At 40.1% G+C, this 21,638-nt stretch overlaps 1 protein-coding gene and 1 long non-coding RNA gene across 3 annotated transcripts in view; one reads left to right on the forward strand and one right to left on the reverse strand.

The window, feature by feature from the left end:
* Positions 1-3,633: 3,633 nt before the first annotated feature.
* On the reverse strand, positions 3,634-10,593 carry LOC134808608 (uncharacterized). The gene is made up of 2 exons (XR_010151931.1): positions 10,230-10,593; positions 3,634-6,124 (listed from the first exon to the last, which is right to left on the reverse strand). It is a non-coding gene; the product is annotated as an uncharacterized LOC134808608 (long non-coding RNA).
* TMCO1 (transmembrane and coiled-coil domains 1) overlaps positions 8,576-21,638 on the forward strand; it is a 43,722-nt gene continuing 30,659 nt past the window's right edge. Inside the window, exons 1-3 of one of the 2 annotated variants that reach the window (XM_009436990.5) lie at positions 8,576-10,846; positions 11,336-11,413; positions 19,741-19,800. In XM_009436990.5, coding sequence (XP_009435265.1) covers positions 10,630-10,846; positions 11,336-11,413; positions 19,741-19,800 — 355 coding nt within the window. In that variant the 5' untranslated portion in view covers positions 8,576-10,629. Of the gene's footprint in view, positions 10,924-11,335; positions 11,414-19,740; positions 19,801-21,638 lie in introns of both variants that reach the window. The other variant, XM_524948.8, reaches the window with a different exon arrangement.

Genomic DNA, 21,638 nt, shown 5'->3' on the forward strand with positions numbered 1-21,638 from the left:
TCAAGCTACCAATGACTTTCTTCACAGAATTGGAAAAAACTACTTTAAAGTTCATATGCAACCAAAAAAGAGCCTGCATTGCCAAGTCAATCCTAAGCCAAAAGAACAAAGCTGGAGGCATCACGCTACCTGACTTCAAACTATACTACAAGGCTACAGTAACCAAAACAGCATGGTACTGGTACCAAAACAGAGATGTAGACCAATGGAACAGAACAGAGCCCTCAGAAATAATGCCACATATCTACAACCATCTGATCTTTGACAAACCTGACAAAAATAAGAAATGGGGAAAGGATTCCCTATTTTATAAATGGTGCTGGGAAAACTGGCTAGCCATATGTAGAAAGCTGAAACTGGATCCCTTCCTTATACCTTATACAAAAATTAATTCACGATGGACTAAAGACTTAAATGTTAGACCTGAAACCATAAAAACCCTAGAAGAAAACCTAGGCAATACCATTCAGGACATAGGCATGGGCAAGGACTTCATGTCTAAAACACCAAAAGCAATGGCAACAAAAGCCAAACTAGATAAATGGGATCTAATTAAACTAAAGAGCTTCTGCACAGCAAAAGAAACTACCATCAGAGTAAACAGGCAATCTACAGAATGGGAGAAGATTTTTGCAATCTACTTATCTGACAAAGGGCTAATATCCAGAATCTACAATGAACTCCAATAAGTTTACAAGAAAAAAACAAACAACCCCATCAAAAAGTGGGAGAAGGATATGAACAGACACTTCTCAAAAGAAGACATTTATGCAACCAATAGACACATGAAAAAATGCTCATCATCACTGGCCATCAGAGAAATGCAAATCAAACCCACAATGAGATACCATCTCACACCAGTTAGAATGGCGATCATTAAAAAGTCAGGAAACAACAGGTGCTGGAGAGGATGTGGAGAAATAGGAACACTTTTACACGTTGGTGGGACTCTAGTTCAACCATTGTGGAAGTCAGTGTGGCGATTCTTCAGGGATCTAGAACTAGAAATACCATTTGACCCAGCCATCCCATTACTGGGTATATACCCAAAGGATTATAAAACATGCTGCTATAAAGACACGTGCACATGTATGTTTATTGCGGCACTATTCACAATAGCAAAGACTTGGAACCAACCCAAATGTCCAACAATGATAGACTGGATTAAGAAAATGTGGCACATATACACCATGGAATACTATGCAGCCATAAAAAATGATGAGTTCATGTCCTTTGTAGGGACATGGATGAAGCTGGAAACCATCATTCTCAGCAAACTATCGCAAGGATAAAAAACCAAACACTGCATGTTCTCACTCATAGGTGGGAATTGAACAATGAGAACACATGGACAGAGGAAGGGGAACATCACACACTGGGGCCTGTTGTGGGGTGGGGGGAGGGGGAGGGATAGCACTGGGAGATATACCTAATGTTAAATGACGAGTTAATGGGTGCAGCACACCAACATGGCACATGTATACATACGTAACAAACCTGCATGTTGTGCACATGTACCCTAAAAGTATAATAAAAAATTTTTTTTAATCTACCTATGACCTGGAAGCCTCAGCTTCAAGTGTTCCTGCCTTTCCAGATTAAACCAATGTACATCTTACATGTATTGATTGATGTCTCATGACTCTCTAAAACGTATAAAAGCAAGCTGTACCCTGACCACCTTGGGACCACTTGAGGCTGTATTACAGGTACATCCTTAGCCCTGTCAAAATAAACTTCCTAAATGGATTGAGACCTGTCTTGGATACTTTTGGTTTACTTCTGGTATTAGAGAAATCATACACTATTTGTTCTTTTGTGGCTAGCTTATCTCACTTAGTGTATCTTCAAAGTTCATCCATGTTATAACACGTCAGAATTTCTCAAGGCAGAATGATATCCCATTGTATGTATATACCATATTATTTTATCCATTCATCCATTGATGGACCCTTGGGATACTTCCACCTTTTGGCTACTGTGAATAATGCTGCCATGAACATGGATGTATAAATATCTGTTGAAGTCCCTGCTTTCAATTCTTTTGGTAGATACTAGAAGTGGAATTGCTGGATCCTATGGTAATTCTTTATTTAGTGCAGTGGCATGCTTATGGCTCACTGCAGCCTCAACCTCCTGGGCACAGGTGATCCTCCCACCTCAGCCTCCTGAGTAGCTGGAACTACAGGCATGTACTATTACACCTGGCTAATTTTTGTACTTTTTCTAGAGACAGGGTTTTGCCATGTTGCCCAGGATGATCTCAAACTTTTGGGCTCACAAGATCCACCTGCCTCAGCCTCCCGAAGTGCAGGGATTACAAGCGTGAGCCACTGTGCCCAACCTTAGGTTTAATTTTTTGAGGAACAACCATACTGATTTCCCATCCCGACTGTATCGTTTTATATTCATCCCAGCAATGCACAAGGGGTTGACTTTCTTCACTTCCTCACTAATACTTTTTTTTTTTTTTTTTTCTGAGATGGAGTCTCGGTCTGTCGCCCAGGCTAGAGTGCAGTGGCATGATCTCGGCTCACTGCAACCTCCACCTCCTGTGTTCAAGTGATTCTCCTGCTTCAGCTTCCTGAGAAGCTGGGATTACAGGCATACACCACCACACCTAATTTTTGTATTTTTAGTACAGACAGGGTTTCACCATGTTGTTCATGCTGGTCTTGAACTCCCAACCTCGTGATACACCCGCCTCGGCCTCCCAAAGTGCTGGGATTACAGGCATGAGCCACTGCGCCTGGCCCTGTTTTTTTTTTTAAATAACTGCCATCCTAATGAGTGTGAAGTGGTTTGTTTTGCAATTCCCTAATTAGTTATGTTGACCATCTTTTCATGGGCTTATCAGCCATTTGTTTATCTTCTTTGGAGAAACCTTTGTTTAAGTCCTTTGCCCATTTTTGAATTGGGATTTTATTTGGTGAGTTGAAGGATTTTAAAATGTATTTATAATGGATTTTAATCCCTTACCAGATATATGCTTTGTAAATATTTCTCCCATTCCATGAGTTTCCTTTTCACTCTGTTGTGTCCTTTGATGAATAAACATTTTTAATTTTGATAAAGTCCAATTTATTTTTTGTTGCCTTTGCTTCTGGTGTTATATTCAATAAATCATTGCCAAATCCAATGTCATGAAGGTTTTCCTGTTTTCATCGAAGAGTTTTAGCACTTTCATTTAAGTCTTTGATCCATTTTGAGTTAATTTTGCATGTGGCTATCTTAAAGATAAATCGTGTTGGGAAAACTGGATTATCCACATGCAAAATACACCATTTATTGAAAAGATAAATGCTGTTGGGAAAACTGGATTTTTTTTTTTTTTTTTGAGTCAGTCTCGCTCTGTCACCCCAACTGGAATGCAGTGGCACGATCTTGGCTCACTGCAACCTCAGCCTCTCGGGTTCAAGCGATTCTCGAGCCTCTGGCTCTCGAGTAGCTGGGATTACAGGTGCCCGCTACCACACCCAGATAATTTTTGCATTTATAGTAGAGATGGGGTTTCACCATGTTGGCCAGGCTAGTCTCGAACTCCCGACCTCAAATGATCTGCCCACCTTGGCCTCCCGAAGTGTTGGGATTACAGGCGTAAGCCACTGCACCTGACCCAAAAAAAACTGGATATTTTTAGATTGTTTATTTTTTAGACATTTAGATTTATCATTTAGGTTATTTATCTTTTAAATACATGGTGTTGGGAAAACTGGATATCCACATGTAAAAATGGAGAAAACTGAATATCCTTTCTCCATTGATTGACTGGTCTTGACAACCTTGTCAAAAATCAATTGACCATATATGTGAGGGTTTAGTTCTGGGTTCTTTATTCTATATGTCTGTCTTTATGCTAGGACTACAGTGTTTTGATTACTGTAGCTTTATAGTTAAATTTTGAAATCAGGAAGCATGAGACCTTCAACTTTGTTCTCTTGCAAAATTGTTTGGCTATTTGGGGTACTCTGAGTTTTCATATACATTTTAGGATGAATTTTTCTATTTCTGAAAAAATGTCACTGGGATTTTGACAGGGATTACATAATGAATCTGTAGATCACTTTGAGTAGTATCAACATCTTAATATTAACTGTTTCAATCTATGAACACAGTGCGTCATTCCACTTATTTGTGTATTCTTTAATTTCATTCAGCAATGTTTGTAGTTGTCAGTGTACAAGTCTTGCCTCTTTGGTTAAATTTATTCACAAGTATTTTAGTTCTGATGCTGTTGTAAATGGAATTTTTAAGATTTCCTTTTTAAATTTTACATCGAAATGCAACTAAATTTTGTGTGGTTTTGCATCCTGCAACTTTGTTTTTTAGTTCTAACAGGGTTTTTTGGGTGGAATCTTTAGGGTTTTGTACATAAAAGATCATGTTGTCTGTGAACAAATCATTTTACCTTCTCCTTTCTGATATGATGGCCTTTTTAATTTTTGCCAACTGAACAGACTGGTCCCAAATATGGTTCCCTGATCACTGATGAGGCTAAATATATTTTTATAAGGAAGCATTAATACCAGTCCCATAATAGTAAAATTTACATATGATGTTCAGATAAATATAAAGTCCTAAGTTTCAGACTTCATCTCTAAATCTTAGGGTCTCATTCCCCCTCTTCTGTTCCTAATGAATGCTATGGTAGAAAACTTTTGAAGACTAATTTGCTACAGCATTAAGCTTAAGCCTTTCTATTAGTCTTTCAAATGCACATGATTCTTAACCTTTATTGGTTTATAAACACCTTTGAGAATTGGATGAAAACTATGAAACTTCAACTCAGAAAAAAATGGACACATGAAGTTTTGCATGTATTATAAGGAGGAGATGTACAGCTCTCCTAAAGTTCAACCATGAGGCTGGGTGTGGTGGCTCAACCCTGTAATCCCAGCACTGTAGGAGGCCTAGACAGGTGGATCACTTGAGGCCAGGAGTTTGAGACCAGCTTGGGCAAGATGGCGAAACACCATCTCTACAAGAAATACAAAAATTAGCCGGGTATGGTGGTGCACACCTGTAGTCCCAGCTATTCATTGAGCCTGGGAAGTCAAGGCTGCAGTGAGCCATGATTGCACCACTGCACTCCAGCCAAGGCGACAGAACAAGACCCTGTCTCAAAAATAAATACAGGTGGCTGGGTGCAGTGGCTCAGGCCTGTAATCCCAGCACTCTGGAAGGCCGAGGCGGGTGGATCACTTGAAGTCAGGAGTTCGAGACCAGCCTGGCCAACATGGTGAAATCCTGTCTGTACTAAAAATACAAAAATTAGCCAGGTGTGGTGGTGCAGGCCTGTAATCCCTACATGGGAGGCTGAAGCAGGAGAATCACTTGAACCTGGGAGGCTGAGGCTGCAGTGAGCTGAGATTGTGCCACCACACTCCAGCCTAGATAACAGAGTGAGACCCTGTCTCAAAAACAAAACAAAAAAAAATAAAGTTCAACGATGGACCTCTTACAGATACAACGTGGATTCACTTTAGTCAATCCTATTTCTATTAAACACATAATCTCTTTCTATATTTTAGTTGTTTTTACTACATACTAACTCCCACATCCTACCACTTTGTTCCCAACTCAATGCTTTTGATCACTGCTTGTGTCCTAATTGAATTTTACCCTTTCTTCAAGGTCCACCTAAAATTTCCAATTCTTCCAAAATATTTCTCCAACCCACTGTCTTCTCTCCCAAAAGTATCATTCACTCATTCGATAAATACATATTGTGCAGCTTCTCTGTCCTAGACGATGTTCCAAAAGCTGAAGATTGCAACAATGAATACAGTCTGTCCTAAAAAAAAACAGTGCTCAGCCAGGAGCAATGGCTCACACCTACAGTCCCACTGGTTTGAGAGGTCAAGGCAAGAAGACTGCTTGAGGCCAGGAGTTCAAGACTAGCCTGAGCAACATAGCAAGACCCCTAGCTCTACACGTGTGCACACACATACACAAATTAGCTGGGCGTGGTGGCACACATTAGTTAATCAGCTACTCCCAGCTACTCAGAAGGCTGAGGTGGAAGGATTGCTTGAGGACTGCTTTAGCCTGGGAGTTCGAGGTCATAGTGAGTTATGATCGAGTCACTGCATTCCAGCCTGGGTGACACAGCGAGATTCCATCTCTAAAAGAAAACACAACAGTACAGGATTATCCAACTAGCCGATGAAACATGTATTTAGGGCACACATGCACAGACTCGAGGGAAAACATTTGGAAAAAATAAGTTTTCAAAAATAATAATTAAAATATATTTCACCTTAGTATTTTATTTTTAATTATATTTGGGAAGAGACCTTATGATCTTCTCAGTGCCCAGGGTTTCTGAAGGTCTTCATCTAGTCCTGCTAGCCCAGTAGGAAAAAAAAAAAATCTTCTCCTAAAAACCTGATTCCTCTCCTGTTTTCTCTGATATGAATTTATTCAGGTATCTAAGAAAAAAATCTGCGAGCTGCCCCCCAATTCCTTCTTCTTCCCAATCTTCCACACCCAGTCATCTTTGTATTTGACAAAGATCACTACTGCCTAAATGAGAAGAATGGCCTGAAGGGGACAGAATTGGGTATACAATTGGAGACCAGTTAGAAAGCTGTAATACGAGTGGAGATAATGATGAACTGAATTGAAGTGTAGTAGAGGGGACTGAAAGATGTGTAAAAAGATATGAAAAGGGGGAAATCCATGGAACTTGCAAAGTAAACGTGAGATAAAGAGGGAGTTACTGAAGATAGTTCCCTTACTTTTGGCTTGAAAACCAGTTAGATGGTGGTGCTACTCATTAAGAGAACAAGGGAATATTGGACTTTGGGGAAAAGAACACAATGGATTGATTCTGGTATATCCACAGACAGACCATGTACCTTCTAAACACTTTCCTTACATATTTTTTTAAAAATAAAATCCTTTAAATTTACATACTATTATGACATTTTACATTCCAGAAAAACCAAGGATGGTATGGTGAAGTAATTTGCCTAAAACTGCACATGTAGTTAAATGGAGAAGCCAGGATTTGAATACAAGTAGTCTGACTCCAGAACTTTGTTCCCAGCCCTATACAAACCTCACGGTAATTCCTGAAGGTAGATATTTTTACTTATACTTTACAGATTTAAAACAATGAGGCTCAGATAAATTAAGTAACTCGCTAAAATAAGGTAGCTTACATGCAGTGGGGCTAAAATTGAAACGTAAAGTTCATATTGTTTCAAATGTCAGAGTGTAAGCAGGTATTTATAATTCTCTTATAATCTTTTACAATGCCTAGCTTAGTATTATATGTGTATTTAAAGAACAGTATTGGGCTGGGCGCGGTGGCTCATGCCTGTAATCCCAGCACTTTGGGAGACCGAGGTGGGTGGATCACTTGAGGTCAGGAGATCAAGACCAGCCTGGCCAAAAAGGTGAAACGCTGTCTCTACTAAAAATACAAAAATTAGCTGGGCACGGTGGTGCATGCCTGTAAACCCAGGTACTCCGGAGGCTAAGGCAGGAGAATCGCTGAACCCAGGAGGCAGAGGTTGCAGTGAACTAAAATTGTGCCACTGCACTCCAGCGTGGGCGACAGAGTGAGATTCCATCTCAAAAATAAATTAAATAAATAAATAAATAAAAATGAAGCACAGTATTGGCTGGGCATTGTGGCTCATGCCTGTAATCCCAACACTTTGGGAGGCTGAAGCAGGAGGACTGCTTTGAGCCCTGGAGTTCGAGACCGAGCCTGGGCAACAAAGTGAGACCCTGTCTCTAGAAAACAAAACACAACCCCAAAGCAACAACAGTATTATTATTACTAATTCTACTAATAATGTAAGAACAGGCTTAGCTCCCATTCACCTTTCACAGAAAGTTACTTGAAGATGTACCACAACATCAAGTATAAACTAGAAACAAAAATGTGGTTTCAAGAGAATAGTAAAATTAAGTCCCGGGACAAAAGTCTTCCTATTGTACTAGAGATTGGAGGAGGTCAGTGAGCTTTGGGAGAGCAGTCCTCATGGGGAAAGCTTTGAAATCTAAAAATTAGATAGTACAACTAAGAGCTTAGAGAATTTGGGAATATAACAAAGAAAACTAGTAGAATCTAGAAAAGATGTTATCTGAACTTGTCTCTAGCACTGTTCCTTTTTTTTTTTTTTTTTTTCTTTTTTTTTTTGAGACAGAGTCTTGCTCTGTCGCCCAGGCTGGAGTGCAGTGGCGCGATCTCGGCTCACTGCAAACTCCGCCTCCCAGGTTCGCGCCATTCTCCTGCCTCAGCCTCCCGAGTAGCTGGGACTACAGGCGCCCGCCACCACGACCAGCTAATTTTTTTGTATTTTTAGTAGAGACGGGGTTTCACCGTGTTAACCAGGATGGTCTCAATCTCCTGACCTCGTGATCCGCCCGCCTCAGCCTCCCAAAGTGCTGGGATTGCAGGCGTGAGCCACCGCGCCCGACTTCCAGCACTGTTCTTAAACAAGGGGCATAGTGTCATGACATCATTACCCTAGAAAAGGAAGTGTATCCTAGCAGTCCATGGTTGTAAACATTTACACAGGAATAACTTAACTGCTTATTAATATATTTCATATTTTCTTATTTTTTCATATTTTAACATCTCTGAATGGGATTCTTCTTACAATCAATGGTGTGTCATGGTTTAATTAGTTATTTTTTCCTCTTTAGTAGTAGATAAAATAATGATGCGTCTTACAATGAATAGCATGTTGAATTTGATGAATTGTGTGTGCCAAGCACTGCTTGAAATGCTTTATAATATACTTTTCCTCATCCAGTCTTCATAGCTGATGTTACCACCATTTTGAAGGCTCAAAGATGCTAAACAATAGGTTCTAGGACTGCTGTCAAGTAAGTGGCAGAGCAAGAATTTAAAATCAGGTCTGATTTCCAAGATCATGCTCTTATTGTTATCTCAGACTTACCTTGGGTGATACAAAGGTGAATAAAAACCTATCCTTGTCTGAACTGCTCAAATAAAGGTCTAGCTCAAATATGATCTTTTTGAAACCTTTCCAACTCCCCAGGAAGAATAAATCTTGTTTTCATCTGCACCCCCTCAACATTTTAAGAATACCTCTATAATACCTATAATCTTATTATATTATATAATCTCCCTGGGCCCTTAGAAGTCAGGAATATTCTCTTAACCATCCTTTTGACCCTACAGTGCCTACCACAGTTCTTGACATATAGTAGAAGCTCAATAATGTTTCTTAAAAAGGAGACAGGGTCTCTGTTGCTAAGTCTAGGAGATAAGAAATGCACATAAAGCTAAAAAAAGGTCAAAAGTAGTGTTTAGGAGAATTATATATTTAAGTGCAGTAGAGTTTAAAAGAACCAATGAGGGCCGGCCACGGTGGCTCACGCCTGTATTCCCAGCACTTTGGGAGGCCGAAGTGGGTGGATCTGAGGTCAGGAGTTCAAGAACAGCCTGGCCAACATGGCAAAACCCCATCTCTACTAAAAATACAAAAAATTAGCCGGGCGTGGGGACGGGCACCTGTAGTCCCAGCTACTCGGGAGGCTGAGGCAGGAGAATGGCTTGAACCCGGAGGCAGAGGTTGCAGTGAGCCGAGATTGTGCCATTGCACTCCACCTGGGCAACAAGAGTGAAACTCCATCTCAAACAAACAAAAAAACACCAATGATAGGAAGTACAAGAGGATACAGCTCAGCCAGCTTCCAGGTTTTCACACATACACACACACACCCCAGTGTGAAAAAGCTGAAACCGTCTACAATGGCTGAAACCACGCTGCTGAGGCATTTTTGAATTTTAATTAGTTAGCAACACTTATAAATTAAGTTTCACATAAAACCCAGGATTTCTGGATTTTCCTGAGAAACGAAGACATCTCAGAAACTGGGTGCTCATTCTCCTAGAGAAATGGGTTGGATTTGGGTATCAAATTCTCCTTTCAGATGAACTTAATGCTCACTTATCCATCGTAGTACCTTCCACCATTTGTTTAGGCTCAGCTTGCATAAGATAATTTATATTCTCTCGCCAGTCTAGGCATCTGGGTTTAAGACCCCTTCTCTAGATACATTACTCACTGCACTATCACACTATGAATTTTCAGGCATCCGTGCTTTGACTTCCACTTTGCCTAGAAAGTCCTTTGCTATCTCCAAAAGCACTCCTACTCCCCTAAGGCACTGCTTCAATTCCTTTCATTAGCTTCTTCTGACCACCCTCTCAACCGTGTCACGCAGCACTGTGGTAATACCTCTATTAAAACCCTTATCAGAGCGTATGCACAAGCTTCTCCTCTTCGCGCTGACGTTCGCTCCTTGAGGCCAGCGGCCCACAACTAACTCATTTCGCGGCTCCAGCTTCACGTCCATGCCCTGGCACCTACACCCAGTCGTTCCGTACGTTTGCGGAAGTCAGTCTTCTTACTTCACGGCAAACCCAAGCTAAACTAATATTACGACCACAGAAGTGGGGCTGAGGTAGAAGCCAAGACTATCCCAATAACTGGATTCTGGCCGAGAAAAAGGCGCGCGCCAGCACCCCAATCAGTAAAAACTACCAGGCAAAGTTTGCCGCCGCCACTATCCTGCTCTGACTCTGAAATAGTTCCAATTCTCGCGAGATTCGGCCTGACTACCAGCCCTTCAGCTCCAATGACTTGCGGGTTGGTTTCCTCTAGATTCTCGTGGCCACACCGTTCTCCGTTAGGAGCCTTTCCGGTGCTATGCCCCGGAAGCGGAAGTGCGATCTTCGGGCTGTCAGAGTTGGTCTGTTACTCGGTGGTGGCGGAGTCTACGGAAGCCGTTTTCGCTTCACTTTTCCTGGCTTTAGAGCGCTTTCCCCCTGGCGGGTGGGAGTGCAGAGACGAAGGTGCGAGATGAGCACTATGTTCGCGGACACTCTCCTCATCGTTTTTATCTCTGTGTGCACGGCTCTGCTCGCAGAGGGTGAGAGCGGGTATTTCTCAGACGTTTGATCAGTCCCCGGGAGGAAGGGCCCCGGGGTCCCTTGTGCCACCAGGGGAAAGATCGCGAGCCTTACTTGCTTGAGAGGCTCATCTACTCTACTTCAGGGAATCTCTGGGCAACTCGTGAACAGGAGCAGGAGGGGAGTATGGAGTCGATTACCGAGTTTTCTTTGGTCTCAGGTAGATTTCACTTGCGTATTTGTGGAGACACCTTCACATCATGTTACTGTTGTTTTGGCTGAAGAGTCAGTTGTATTAGCCTTTGAAAAAAGTTAACTATGGGTAAATACAAAGCGAAAAGTTGGAATTCCTCCTTCTCCAACAGTAACCACTTTGTTTGTTGTGATCATTCCAGTCATTTCTCTATTAACATGTTGCTTTTAATGTTTTAGGCATAACCTGGGTCCTGGTTTACAGGACAGACAAGTACAAGAGACTGAAGGCAGAAGTGGAAAAACAGAGTAAAAAATGTGAGTATGGCAACACATTAGAAATAATTTCAACACGTCAAGCTCATTAAGTCCATGTTCACAATAAATATTTTAAGAGCACCAACTGATACAAAGATGAACCTGACTTGAAGCCTATTTAGAAATAGAAGACTTTTATGCAAAATGTGTAATACCAACTAGAGGGAAGTGAGGGGCGTAGCAGATACATGTTATGTGCTGTGGTGGTTCCAAAGAAGAGGTTCAGCCTGGCGCAGTGGCTTACTCCTGTTAATCCCAGCACTTTGGAAGGCTGAGGCAGGACTGAACTTAGGGGTTTGAGACCAGCCTGGGCAACATAGGGAGACCTCGTCCCTACAGAAAAAATTTGCTGGGTATGGTGGTACACACCTATAATCCCAGCTATTTGGGAGACTGAGGCATGAGGATCCCTTGAGCCCAGGAGATTGAGGCTACAGTGGGCCACGATGGTGTCACTACACTGCCTCCTGGGCAATAGAGTGAGACTTGTCTTTAAAAAAAAAAGAAGAAGAGGCTTCATTCAGTTGTGAGGAACCATGGTAGCCTTCATAATGCTGATGGCCTTGCAGTTCCTTGTGGATAGTTAGAATTTGGATAGAGAATGAAATGGGGAAATTCCAGGTAAAGAAATAACATGTGAGCAAAAATATGGAAATCTTAACATTTAAGGCATGTTTGGAGGATGATATGTCATTATGACTGGTGTCAAGGTAAGTGGTGTCTTCAGAGATAAGCCGAGTTTCAGTTGGGTTAGAAAGTTGAAGAGATGTTTAAGGAAAAGATTAAAAACAAGAAGGGTTTGTTACCTTTGAAATAAAGCAGGAATTCCACAGGACTCAGCTAAAGGTACAGGGTGAATGGTTCCTTATAGGCCTGATTTAGTTTTCTCTCTTCTTTTTTTCCTTATAAGGATTAAATATAACTTTTGTTTCTTAGAATTCCTACAACTTTCTGTATTCTGTGACTTTTTCTTATATCTTCATAGGGGTTTGAAGTTTTTTTTCTTAAACTACCATATTTGATTTACACAGCAACCATTTGTGGTTACTCGTATAAATATTACCTCCATGTCATAGGAAAGAAAATTGAGCCTCAGGATGATAATGACAACTTACGTCACAGAGCAAACAAAGAATTAGAGACCAGACTCAGGCTTTTAAAATTACAGCTTACTGTTCCTTAATTTACTCAGTGTTGATTATGTACCTCAGCATATCTAGGCCAAACTCGTTATCTTTACCTTCACAAACATGATATTCTTCCAGGATTTCCCTATCTTGGTGATGGGTACCTCCATGCTTCCAGTAGTGTAAGCCAGAAACCTTGATATGCTTTATTAATTTGGCTCCAGGACACCATACTTTCGGTTTTGCTGCTCTCCATCTTACTAGTCATCCTTTTTTTATTTTTTATTTATTTATTTATTTTTTGAGACAGGGTCTCACTCTGTCACCCCTCAGAGCTCATTGCAGCCTGGACCTCCCAGGCTTAAGCGATCCTCCTGCCTCAGACTTCTGAGTAGCTGGGACTACAGATGCACACCACCATGACTGGCTAATATTTTGGAGAGATGAGGTCTTGTTCTGTTGCCAGGGCTGATCTCAAACTCCTGGGCTCAAGCGATCCTCCTGGCTAGGCCTCCCAAAGTGCTGGGATTACAGGCATGAACCACAGTGCCCAGCCTTTACTGATCATTCTTCTGCAGTTTACTTGATGGTTTCATTTCTTGACCTCCCGTTGTTGGGAGTGACACAAAATTTAGTTTTTTTCTCTACATTCACTTCCTTGGTGAACTTATCTTGTGGCTGTATTGGCCAGTGACTCCCAAATTTATGTCTGTGGCCCTCTCTTCTTAATACAAGATTCATATATCCACACATCAATTTGTTATGTCAGCTAGAATGTTTGGTGGACAGCTCAATCCCAACACGTCCCAAATTGAATACTTGTTCCTCATGTCTAAGCCTGTGTCATTTGTAGCCTTCTTTATCTTGGTCAATGGCATTTCTGTCCTTCCACTTGCTCAGGCCATAATTCTTGTGTAGTTATCTTTTACTCTTCTTACAACCCACATCTAGTCTGTCTGCAGATACCGTTGGGTTTCCTTTTTGAAGAAACACCCCAAACCAGTAAAGGTTCAGAAAGCGTCCGATATCCAGAATCTGACCACTTTTCATTAGCTCCAGTGTTAACCACTGTGGTCTAAGCACCATGATCTTTTGCATGGATTATTGCAGTAGTCTCCAACAAGTGTTCCTGTCTCCCTGAAGTCTGTTCTCAAGATGACAGCCAGAATAATCTTTTTAAAAGCCTATTTGATCATGTCCCTTTCACTCAGCAGAAAAGCCAGCATCCTACAGATGCTTCCTTTTTACCATTCTGATATTCTTTCTTCTCACTTACCCTGCTTCACCCACACTGTCCAGCTTGCTGTTCTTTACACATACTAGCCATACTCTTGTGCTGGGACCTTTCTAGTGGTGATTCCTTCTGCTTAGAAATGTTCTTCCCTACAATATGTGCTGGGCTAATCCTATTACCTTCTTCAAATCTTTGTTCCAACATCGCCTCTGACTCTTAAGTTGGCCACTCTATTTAAAACTGCAAGGCGGGGCGCGGTGGCTCAGGCCTGTAATCCCAGCACTTTGGGAGGCTGAGGTAGGTGGATCACGAGGTCAGGCCTTCGAGACCAGCCTGACCAACATAGTGAAACCCCGTCTCCACTAAAAATACAAAAATTAGCTGGGCATGGTGGCACATGCCTGTAATCCCAGCTACCTGGGAGGCTGAGGCAGGAGAATTGCTTCAACCTGGGAGGCGGAGGTTGCAGTGAGCCGAGATTGCATCACTGCACTCCACCTTGGCCAACAGTGCAAGACTCTTGTCTCAAAAAAAATAAAAATAAAATAAAATAAAACTGCAACCTGCCCATCTCCCCTACTCCTAATATTCCTTACCCTGTTCTATTTTTTCTGTTGCTTTTATTACTTTCTAATATACTATATGATTTACTTATTTATCATGTTATTGTTTATTGTATATTTCTACCTGCTAGAATGAAAACTCCACTAGGACACGGTTCTTTGTTGTTGTTTACCTATGTATCCTGTTTACCTAGAACACTGACTGGCACATAGTAAATGTTTAACAAACATTTGTTGACTTGAATGCTTTCTTCTTTTACCCCATATATGCAGTCCATTACCAAGCCTTATTGTTGTTTTCCTGAATAGTTTTCAGATCATTTCACATCTCTCCATTTCTCCCATCACCACCTAGTCTAAACTTCTATTATATTTCATTTAATCTGCTGCAGTAACCTCCTCTCTGGTCCATCTGCAGCCACTCAAATTTGCCCCCTATAATGCATCTAGGGTAATTTTTTAAAACACAAATCTGATTATGTTACTTGTCTTTCTTAAAACCTTTCAATTTCTTCACATTGCTTTAGGATAAACATGTGGCCTGTAAGGTCCAGCACAGCACAGTACCACCCTCCCTTCTCCTGGCTACATCTTGTATCATATTCTCTCTTGCTCCCTATTCTCTATTCATTCATGCCTTTTTTCTGTCCTCTGGGCTAGTCTTATGGTTTCCTACTACAGGCACTTTGTATCTGTTGTTCCTCCTACCTGCGATAAGTTTCCCTTCTCATTTTGTTTAGTAAACTCCTACTCATTCTTCAGATCTCAAAGCCTTATCCAGTCTCCCAGACAGGGCCAAATCTTCCTATCGTAGTTTATGATTTATCCACATACCTCTCCTTAGAGTGGTTGTCACAATTGCAGTTTTACCTATATATGATTATGGTCATCAGGGTAATGTCTCTCTCCTCAACAAAACTGTAATTGCTATGAGGACAAAGGCCATTGTATCCACAGTACCTAATGCAGTGCCTGGCACATATTAGATACTTGATAAATGTGTATTTAATAAATTATCTGTGTAGCATAACATCACATATATTCTTTGTGAAAAATTGTTCTGCTATGATCCTATGCTAGTTGGCAGCATGCAATGGCATCCCTGTATACATTTCTTCATGTCATTTATATCATTGAGTAGTTTTATGAAATACAAAACAAATTTAGCTTCAAATTGGTTTGAATATTCTTATACCTTAAATATTTATATAATATGGATTTGCCTTATAGATTTTGAGCTTCACTGGTATCTACAATATTGCCTTGTCTTTAATTATTTACTTTATAGAAATAAATGAAAAGTCTCCTTCACTGTACACTGCAATTCAAAGTAATACAGTTGAGGCCAGGTGCAGTGGCTTACGCCTGTAATCCCAGCACTTTGGGAGGCTGAGGCAGGTAGATTGCTTGAGCTCAGGAGTTCAAGACCAGCCTGGGCAACATGGCAAAACCCCATCTCTACAAAACGTACAAAAAATTAGCCTGACATGGTGGCATGTGTGTGTGGTCCCAACTACTTGGGAGGCTGAGGTGGGAGGATTGCTTGAGCTCAGGAGGCGGGGTTTGCAGTGAGCAGAGAGGGGAGATTGGGCCACTGCATTCCAGCCTAGGTGACAGAGTGAGACCCAATCTCTAACAAAAACGAAACAAAGTAATACATTTGCCAGTTTACACATCTGTAGTTGCAATTTTACTATAATTTCTTCATATGCTTCCTTTGAAGGTAAGTATGAGGTAGGTTGATGATTGGAATGACTCATGGCATTTCTTGTGGTCTTAGGTCCTCTACTCTGGATAATCTACCAAAACTCAGTAAGCATGTATTATTTTTATTTATATGATCAATCGACATATTTGATTGCTTGCTATGTGTTTAGTTTACTGTAGTAAGTACAATATGAAATGAGCGGCCACAAATTCTGTCTTCTGGAATGTATAATCAAATGCACAACTATTATATTTAGCATGAGGAATATTAAAAAGGAAAAATATAAGGTAAATTTCCTCTTTGAACAAATGTCTTAATTGCAAATACAGAATTCCTTCTGATACTTTGTATTCAGAACGTAGTATGAATTTAAGCAAGGGAAGCTTGTAGGGTTTTTGAAGAATATCAAAAATATAAAGAGGTTTGAATCAGAATTTGATATAGGTTACTTTGCTTGTGCTGATCTGGTCCTTGGCATTTTTAGAAGAATACTGGTGTCCAAAAAGCAGTCCTACTGAGCTGCTTTTAACAAAAGAAAATGCTTTCTTAAAGGTAGTGAGTTGGTTGACTCAGGTGGTCACTGGTATTCTAAATATCAGTAGGTCTTCTTTTATTGTGTTACTATTATAATATATACTAATGAAAGGATACTTCAATAAATGAAAAAGATTAAAATACAGTATATATAACTTGATTCTTGTAACACAGTTGTTTATTTGAGAGCACTTACTAAGTATAAATTGCTGTGAAGTATGAGGTATTTCTGTTGTTTATGGTAAAATAGGATAAATCTTTTAGAATAATTTATAAACTGTTTGGCAGAACTCTGGAATTTAGAATGCAGGAATACAGATCATGGACAGAAATGTGTTTCATAGTAGACATCTTTTATTTTTGTCAACTCTGACATTTCTACTTCTTGTTGTCAGGTGAGATTCTGATGAATAAATATCCACACACCAAGGTTTCATCACAACCTCATGAAGTTTGAAAAACATTAGATTAATTTATCCCTAAAAACAATTTATCTAGTCTCAATCTGGTCTGCTAGAAGACCAGACTAATGTTTATGGAATTGTCTTATGTTTCTATTCTCTAGCCTTCTGTCTTTTTATTGCCCTGTTTTCTATGCAGTCATGGTTAAATGCCAAGTAGTTGTGTTATAGTCCTTCTGGGGTGGGAAAGAAATATTTTTGTTTCTTTGTTTAATAACAATGATAAAGAACAAAACATTAAGTGTTTTCTGTCCATTTTGTCTTTTAAAATGTCATCCTTATAACATTTTAATAAAAATGTTTATTATTATTATTATTTTTTTTTGAGACAGGGTTTCACTCTGTCACCCAGGTTGGAGTGCAGTGGCCCAATCATGGCTCACTGCAGTCTTGACTTCCTGGGCTTCCATGATCCTCTCATCTTAGCCTCCTGAGTAGCTGGGACCACAGGAGTGCACCACCATGGCCGGCTGATTTTTGTAGTTTTGGTAGAGACGAGGTTTCACCGTGTTGCCCATGCTGATCTCGAACTCCTGAACTGAAATGATCTTCCCATCTTGGCCTCTCAAAGTGCTGGGCTTTCAGAACTGAGCCACTGCACCCGACATAAAATGTTATTTTTATAACATTTTAAAATGTGAAATTTGACATTTTTCTTTTATGATCTCTCACTAGTATGTTCATTCAAAATCTTTCTCTTTCCATGTACATGATGTTTTGTTTTATTTTATTTTGGCGACAGGGTCTCGCTCTCGCATAGGCTGGAGTGCAGTGAAGTGAACACAGCTCACTGCAGCCTCAAGCTCCTGGGCTCAGGAGCTCCTCCTGCCTCAGCCTCCTGAGTAGCTGGGACTATAGGCATGTGCCACCACACTCGGCTAATTTTTCAATTTTTTATAGAGACAGAGTCTTGCCATGTTGCCCAGGCTGATCCCAAACTCCTGGGCTCAAGCAGTCTTCCCACTTCAACCTACCAGAGTGCTGGGATTACAGGTTTGAGCCACCATGCCTGGCCTGTATCTTACCTTTCTATTTACCTAGAACAGTATCTGTTACTTAGTCTTCCAGAACACACACACACACACACACACACACACACACACAAATACACAAAACACATATTTTATTTTGGCCAGCCTTTTAAATTTCATTTGCAATATTGGAGTCAAGTTGAATTTTACAATTCTTGGATAAAGCAGTGATACCAATTTTGCTTTTAGAATTCAGGGACAAACTTCATGTACTAAGGGAAAGAGTTCTACCTGCTAATTCTCTTTAATGTAGGTTTTAGAAATGGTACCTATACCGTACTGTTTGCTATTAGTATACTAAGATAATATGGGTAACAGATAATATAAATAAACTAAGTAAAGGTAATTTTTGACATATCCCTAGTCCATTTACAGGTGATTAAAGATGGTAAATATAATATAAATACATTACACTATTTCTTTTTCTTTCTTTTTTTTATTTTTTGAGATGGGGTCTCGCTCTGTCGCCAGGCTGGAGTGCAGTGGCGAGATCTTGGCTCACTGCAACTTCTGCCTTCCGGGTTCAAGCGATTCTCTTGCCTCTGCCTCCCAAGTAGCTGGGACTACAGGCACACGCCACCATGCCCAGCTAAATTTTGTATTTTTAGTAGAGATGGGTTTTCACCATGTTGGCCAGGATAATCTCAATCTCTTGACCTCACGATCCGCCCACCTCGGCCTTCCAAAGTGCTGGAATTACAGGTGTGAGCCGCTGCACCCAGCCCACTATTTCTTTTTCAAAAGCTTATTGTTATGTAATCATGATAGTAATTGAAATGCATCAGAAAAATTGGTTTTTTTTTTTTTTTTTTTTTTTTTGAGAAACAGAGTCTCGCTCTATTGCCCAGACTGGAGTAGAGTGGTGTGATCTAAACTCACTGCAACCTCCACCTCCTGGATTCAAGTGATTCTCCTGCCTCAGCTTCCCAAGTAGCTGGAATTATAGGCATATGCCACTACACCCAGCTAATTTTTGTATTTTTTTTTAGTAGAGACGGGGTTTCACTATATGTTGGCCAGGCTGGTCTCAAACTCCTGACCTCAGGTGATCTGCCCGCCTAGGCCTCCCAAAGTGCTGGGGTTGTAGGTGTGAGCCACTGCGTCTGGCTGGTCTTAGCTTTTTTGGCTCTCCTGATTTTCCTGCAGTGTGCGTATAACTATCTTGTCACATTACTCTAATTGTCATTTGATTATTTCCCCTGACTAGATTATTCTTTAGAAGGTAGGGATCATATTTTTTTTCATCTGCTTAGAGTTATTTAGGCAGCCAATAACTGAGTGAATAAATTTCTACCTTCTGTCATAAGAAAATGGAATTACAATGAACCCTAGTTATCTGAGAGAATAGAAATTTGAAAATTGTGCTTTGAAACTAGCTAAGGTAATCATCCTCAGCTGATGGTCTGTTTTCATTATGATTATATCAATACAATTCTTTATGGGTATTTGATTAATGATGCTTATAATTGTTGTTTCATTCTTAGAATATTGTATCTACCTTTTACCATCAGTATCTATGACAGCGGACCAGTTAACTTAATCATGACCATAATCAGTCAGTGTGTAACTTTCTTGCAAGCTTCTTTCATTGGTTCAGCTGTGATAAAGCATCCTTTGTTTCTTTAGTATAATCCAGTTAATTTTTACTGTGTTACTATGTTGTTTACAGTGGAAAAGAAGAAGGAAACAATAACAGAGTCAGCTGGTCGACAACAGAAAAAGAAAATAGGTAAGATGAGATATTAGTCAAAATGAAATTTGGGTTTTCTTAAAAAAATTAATTCTTAGATAATGAAAATATAAAATTATTAATAGTGATAACTCACATTTCTATGATTTTATGGTTTATAAAGCACATGCATACTTTATCTCACTTGATTCTTACCCATTTTGTGAGGTGTACAGGACAACTTTAAGCAGTTCCTCTGTTTTTGCTCTTAGCTTTGGAATTTGAGTTTTGTAAAATGACAGTTGTGGCTTTTGAACTTGGCTGAGGGTTTTTGGCATAGTTTGTAAAAGCATGTTGTTTTTTATATCTGAGATGATTATTTCCACTTAAGTCTTACTTGTATTCATTGTTTCCATGGCTTCCTTACTGAGTATTGACTAGTGATGGAAATCCACCAAGGGGTAGGAAATTTTCTGAGTAATTTTGATATACTTGGAGAAATAATGACCATATCATGTGTTTTTAGTTTTTTAGTATAACTTAGAATTTAAGTAATTCTGTTTCCAAAAGACAATTCGTAAAGGATTGTATATGATTTGTTTTTATACATTATGACATTTCTTGATTCTGAAATTAGGAAAAAAATTATTATGAGATTGTGTATTTGTTTTAGAAACTGTCTGTATACCTAGGTCACTGCTGTTACAGCCCAGGGGAGAATTCCATGCGATTAGACTATGTCAATTCCTGTTCTGATTAAAGTTTTTCAGTTAGTATAGCGATCCTGGATGTTTTTTAAGTGGTCTGTTCACTTAATTCTATGAGAAAATGCTATTGAACATTTACGCTGTATGTGTCAGTTACTCCTAACAGCATTGGAGAAACAAAGTAGAAAAAGATTCTATTTTTATGAGCTCTATTTAGAGAGGGAAAATAGACCAGAAAATAAATGATTAGTATGCAGGATGATAAGTACTTTTTTGTTTGTTTGCTTGTTTTGTTTCTGTTTTTGTTTTTGTTTTTTTTGAGACAGAGTTTCACTCTTGTTTCCTAGGCTGTAGTGCAGTGGTGTGATCTCGGCTCACTGCAACCTCTGCCTCCCGGGTTCAAGCGATTTTCCTGCCTCAGCCTCACGAGTAGGTGGGACTATAGGCATGCACCACCACACCTGGCTAATTTTTGTATTTTTAGTAGAGACGGGATTTCGCCATGTTAGCCAGGCTGGTCTCGAACTCCTGACCTCAGGTAATCCGCCGCCTCAACCTCTCCAAGTGCTGGGCTTGTAGACATGAGCCACTATGCCAGCCAAGAGTCTTGAGGAACAGAAATTTAAGGAACAACAGAAGAAGTAAAGTTCTGAAAAAGTATTGCCAGATAAGTTGGAAAGTAGTAGTGTTACAGAAGTTGAGAGGAGAGTGTCAGGGAGGAGGAAGGGCCTGATGATGATGGTAAATGTCTAAGAAATGGAGGTTATTAGTGCTTTTAGCAAAAATGGTTTCAGTGGCAGGATGGGGGACAGAAGCCAGATCATATAGATGAAGAAGAGAATGCAGACATTGAGAATGCAGACAGTGAGAAAATGAAGACGTTCAATATGGACAACTCTTTCAAGTACCTTTGCTATAAAGAATAGGAAGGATATAAAAATGGAAGGCAGATAATCCTCTGTCCTTAAATTGGCAACACAGTGTATCTGAATTCAAATGATCTTAACATGGAGTGTAACCCTGAATTGTTTGCTCACCCCAGAAAAACTCATCAGAAGTTATAAGAAATAATATTTATTGCCAGGCATGGTGGCTCACGCTTGTAATCCCAGCACTTTGGGAAACCAAGACGGGTGGGTCACCTGAGGTCAGGAGTTCAAGACTAGCCTGACCAACATGGCGAAACCCCAT

This window comes from Pan troglodytes, chromosome 1, assembly GCF_028858775.2.
Source record: "Pan troglodytes isolate AG18354 chromosome 1, NHGRI_mPanTro3-v2.0_pri, whole genome shotgun sequence".
Taxonomy (NCBI): domain Eukaryota; kingdom Metazoa; phylum Chordata; class Mammalia; order Primates; family Hominidae; genus Pan; species Pan troglodytes.